Below are 2759 nucleotides of genomic sequence, written 5' to 3' on the forward strand. Positions count from 1 at the left end.
AATTATAAATAGTAGTATTAACAAGAAAAACATAAATTGTGTATTTTTTATCTTTTAATAGAAATTATAAAATACGGTTTTCATAAAGCCATAATTTAAATTTTTAAATAATAATAATAATAATATTTTAGAAATGATAATAATTAATAATAATATGTTAAAATGAATTATAAAAACAAGTGTAATTTATTTTTGTAAATATATACATAAATCAAGGTTTTCCACACATATATATTTATTATTTAACCCATGAAATACTATTATACTAGTTTGATCCAAAAATGACACTTCTAACATGAGAAGCCAAGCAAGTTACTGTTTAAAGGGTACCTAAAAATGATTACTTTGAAAAGAAAAAAAAAGTACATGGACATGTGTTTTTTTTTTTTTTCTTTTTTCTTTATGACATTTAAATCATTTTAAATGCTAGCTGTGAATATGGGAGTGCATGAAATATGAACAGAAGTCAGTGGAAGAATATTTTTTTAATAACAAAATAAATGAAGCTAAATGGCAGGCCAACTCAAATCATGGGAGTTCTTAGGGGGTAGAGAAAGAGGGTCAAGTTTTGAGGACTCCAGTCTCAAAGGAAGGGCATCATCATCTTCATAGGGGACCCTACAAATTGATTTGAAATCCATGTGAAATTCATGGGGTTGGGTGAACCTAAAATTTGAGGCCTGCCATTAATTCAGCCATTCAACCATCAGCCATCAGCCATTCTTTATTTAAGTCCAAATCACATCACTCAAGACTCATGAAACATTGAAAAATAGTGTGGCATCAATGAATGGTCATGTATTGACATTAGAATACACCATATACCCTAACAAATTGTTATCAAACCCATGCATTATTCTTCAAATATTGCCCTTATATTGTGGGGCCCCCTTTGTGTCTAGGCCCCTGTCCTTTCTTTCTTTCTTTCTTTCCATTTTTATTTTCTTTTCTTTTTATTGTGATTGTTTTACGAGGGATCATAAAAGGCCAACCCCTCTATGTTTTTTTTTTTGTGCCACCACTCAGACACTCCCTCTTTTAGGCATACACCAACAAGCCTAGCAATCTCTCTATCATGGAAAAGCTCAACATAGAGAGTGATGCTCAAGACAATTTCAATATTCTTTCTTCCTCAACCTCCACTTCCTCTTCATCTTCTTTCCCCTCCTCCTCCTCCTCATCATCCTCATCGTCCTCTTCCAATGAATTGGTTCCCTTTCCGGGAGGGAATTCAGAGGATGACATGCCGAGACAAGGTGGGAGAAAAGTACAAGGAATGAAAAATGGGAATGAGAGTAGGAAGAGGCAGAAGACGGAGAATGATGGGAAGCAGCATCCGACGTATCGAGGAGTGCGAATGCGAAATTGGGGCAAATGGGTGTCGGAGATCCGGGAGCCCAAGAAGAAGTCTAGGATTTGGCTAGGGACGTATCCTACGGCGGAAATGGCAGCTCGGGCACACGATGTGGCGGCGCTCGCCATCAAGGGTAGCTCTCCCCACCTCAATTTCCCTGAATTGGCGCACGCGCTTCCCCGCCCCGCCTCTACCTCCCCTAAGGACATCCAAGCCGCGGCGGCGGAGGCGGCCAACACCACATTCTCGCAGCCTGATGAGACGGAAGTTGAAGCTGAGCACCCCGTATCATCGGAAAACACGCTGGAGTCATCAAATTCAACGTCAGTAGACAACGATGACGCGTTTTTTGACCTCCCTGATATAGTGATGGATGTCATGGACCTTACCGGAGATAGGTTTTGCTACTACTACTATCCGTTATGGCAGCCGGCCGGAGGGGCTGATAACATATTCCGGCCGGTGGAGGAGCCATTTTTATGGGAGTAGTAGTATCTACCTATCTATCTATCTATCAACTGGACTATGTTTCCATGGCCATCACATTGATGGGAACTGCGTGTCACTGCCTTCTCCATACACCCAAAGAGGAAGAAGAAAAGCCCAACAGATAAGTTGAGAATTAAAATCATCATCAGAAAGTAGAAGGGTTGGTTGTGCTGTTTCTACTTTGGTTCATATTGGATATGCCTCCATTGAAAGAGGGTGGTTGCATTTCTCTTTTTCTTTTCTAACATGCACCCTTAATATCACAAAGGGGGCCTAATTAACCTTTGGGTCCTCCATGATATACGACCACAATATGTGTGAAAAATAAATTCTCTGTGTATATGATGAGTGTAATAATGTGGATTCTGATGATCTAGCTAGCTCGTAGTACTCCAAGTTGGGTGTCTTTTTTCTTTTTCTTTTTAATTTTTTAACATCATTAGCTAGGGTTTTGTTATTAGGGTTTTAATGCTATTGACTCCGATGTTAGTTGTTACCCACATTTCTATTTTGGGCTACCCGTTTGGTGAAACTTTAATGCAATTGACTCTTAACTTAATGCTTTCCCATTTCCTATATATCTAGAGAGCCTTCACACCTTTTGCTCCAGTGGAGATGAATGCTTCATACAAGAGTGATGTCATGACAACCTCTTTCTTCTTTTGGTGGCACTATTAAACTGCAAAGGCAATGAGCCATGAGCCATGAGCCATGAGCCATGAGCCATGTGTAAGATGATCTTGGTAGAATATTTCTGGCTGCATCACATCATGATTAACCAAAAGAAATCTTGGGTAGTCCCCCACACTTTGTGTGGACACACATGGAGGTGCCCAAGAAGACGACAACTTCTTCGAATTAAAGTGGTTTTTGAGTTAAAATATGAATCACTTTAGTGAAAGTTTATCATTAGAGA

At 39.3% G+C, this 2759-nt stretch overlaps 1 protein-coding gene across 1 annotated transcript; it reads left to right on the plus strand.

The window, feature by feature from the left end:
- The first annotated feature begins 993 nt into the window (after window positions 1-993).
- Window positions 994-2402, plus strand: LOC100256420 (ethylene-responsive transcription factor ERF038). The gene has a single exon (XM_010663062.3). It carries the CDS (start codon window positions 1076-1078, stop codon window positions 1841-1843), a length of 768 nt encoding a protein of 255 aa, XP_010661364.1. The 5' UTR covers window positions 994-1075; the 3' UTR covers window positions 1844-2402.
- Window positions 2403-2759: the final 357 nt, after the last annotated feature.

This window comes from Vitis vinifera, chromosome 15 (genome assembly GCF_030704535.1).
Source record: "Vitis vinifera cultivar Pinot Noir 40024 chromosome 15, ASM3070453v1".
Classification (NCBI taxonomy): Eukaryota; Viridiplantae; Streptophyta; class Magnoliopsida; order Vitales; family Vitaceae; genus Vitis; species Vitis vinifera.

Coding starts and splice junctions, on each gene's coding strand:
- LOC100256420 (XM_010663062.3), top strand. CDS start 1,076: ATGGAAAAGCTCAACATAGAGAGTGATGCTCAAGACAATTTCAATATT.